Here is a 2,096-nt window from a genome sequence, read left to right as displayed (position 1 = left end):
ACTCCCTCCCAGCACATCCCCACCCAGCGACAGTCACCAGCACCACCTCTCCACCCAGCGACTCACTCCCAGCACATCCCCACCCAGCGACAGTCACCAGCACCATCTCTCCACCCAGCGACTCCCTCCCAGCACATCCCCACCCAGCGACAGTCACCAACCCCACCTCCCCACCCAGCACCTCCCTACCCAGCGACAGTCACCAGCCCCACCTCCCCAACCAGCGACAGTCACCAGCACCACCTCTTCACACAACGACAGTCACCAGCCCCAGCGACAGCCACCAGCTCCACCTCATCACCCAGCGACAGTCACCAACACTACCTCTCCACCCAGCGACAGTCATTAGCACCATCTCTCCACCCAGCGACAGTCACCAGCCCCACCTCACCACCCAGCGACAGTCACCAGCCCCACCTTACCAGCCCCACCTCACCACCCAGCGATAGTCATCAGTATCACCTCCCCACCCAGGGACAGTCACCAGCCCCACTTCACCACCAAGCACCTCCCCACCCGGCGACAGTCACCAGCCCCACCTGTCCACCCAGTAACAGTCACCAGTCCCACCTTCCCACCCAGCGACAGTCACCAGCACCACCTCTCCACCCAGTGACTCCCTCCCAGCACATCCCCACCCAGCGACAGTCACCAGCACCACCTCTCCACCCAGCGACTCCCTCCCAGCACATCCCCACCCAGCGACAGTCACCAGCACCATCTCTCCACCCAGCGACTCCCTCCCAGCACATCCCCACCCAGCGACAGTCACCAGCACCACCTCTCCACCCAGCGCCTCCCTCCCAGCACATCCCCACCCAGCGACAGTCACCAACCCCCCCTCCCCACCCAGCACCCCCCTACCCAGCGACAGTCACCAGCCCCCCCTCCCCAACCAGCGACAGTCACCAGCCCCACCTCTTCACACAACGACAGTCACCAGCCCCAGCGACAGCCACCAGCTCCACCTCATCACCCAGCGACAGTCACCAACACTACCTCTCCACCCAGCGACAGTCATCAGCACCACCTCCCCACCCAGCGACAGTCACCAGCCCCCCCTCACCAGCCCCACCTCACCACCCAGCGATAGTCATCAGCACCACCTCCCCACCCAGCGACAGTCACCAGCCCCCCCTCACCGACCAGCGACAGTCACCAGCTCCACCTCCCCATCCAGCGACAGTCACCAGCACTACCTATCCACCCAGCGACAGTCACCAGCACCAACTCACCACCCAGCGACAGTCACCAGCCCCACCTCACCGCCCAGCGACAGTCACCAGCTCCACCTCCCCATCCAGCGACAGTCACCAGCACCACCTCTCCACCCAGCGACAGTCACCAGCACCAACTCACCACCCAGCGACAGTCACCAGCCCCACCTCACCACCCAGCGACAGTCAGCAGCCCCACCTCACCACCCAGCGACAGTCAGCAGTCCCACCTCACCACCCAGCGACAGTCACCAGCCCCACCTCACCACTCAGCCAAAGTCACCAGCACCACCTCTCCACCCAACGACAGTCACCAGCCCCACTTCCTCACCCAGCGACAGTCACCAGCCCCACTTCCTCACCCAGCACCTCCCCACTCAGCGACAGTCACTAGCCCCACATCTCCACCCAGCGACAGTCACCAGCTCCACCTCACCACCCAGCGACAGTCACCAGCACCACCTCTCCACCCAGCGACTTTCACCAGCCCCACCTCCTCACCCAGCGACAGTCAACAGCACCACCTCTCCACCAAGCGACAGTCACCAGCCCCACCTCACCTCCCAGCGACAGTCATCAGCACCAACTCATCACCCAGCGACAGTCACCAGCACCAACTCATCACCCAGCGACAGTAACCAGCACCAACTCATCACCCAGCGACAGTCATCAGCACCTCTAGGTAACCAGCAATAATACCGGAAATTGTTTAATGATTTCTATCTTTGTTGTTAAGTTTACCAGCAATAAACCCGATAATTGTTTAATATTTCGTCTATTTTTGTTGTTAAGCTAATCAGCAATAAACCCGGTAATTGTTTAATATTTCGTCTATTTTTGTTCACATCGTTTCCGTCATTCAGGCTGATTGTTCATTGT

General features: G+C 61.0%; 1 protein-coding gene across 1 annotated transcript in view; it reads left to right on the top strand.

Annotated features, from left to right (window-relative positions):
* Positions 1-1,855, top strand: part of LOC110455645 (extensin-like) — an 8,740-nt gene extending 6,885 nt beyond the window's left edge. Inside the window, exons 4-5 of the mRNA XM_021505891.1 lie at positions 13-1,247; positions 1,336-1,855. Coding sequence (XP_021361566.1) covers positions 13-1,247; positions 1,336-1,855 — 1,755 coding nt within the window. The remainder of the gene's footprint in view (positions 1-12; positions 1,248-1,335) is intronic.
* Positions 1,856-2,096: the final 241 nt, after the last annotated feature.

Source organism: Mizuhopecten yessoensis, unplaced genomic scaffold (genome assembly GCF_002113885.1).
Source record: "Mizuhopecten yessoensis strain PY_sf001 unplaced genomic scaffold, ASM211388v2 scaffold8349, whole genome shotgun sequence".
Classification (NCBI taxonomy): Eukaryota; Metazoa; Mollusca; class Bivalvia; order Pectinida; family Pectinidae; genus Mizuhopecten; species Mizuhopecten yessoensis.
Note: the sequence above shows the minus strand (reverse complement) of the source record. Positions and strands in the feature narration are given on the sequence as shown.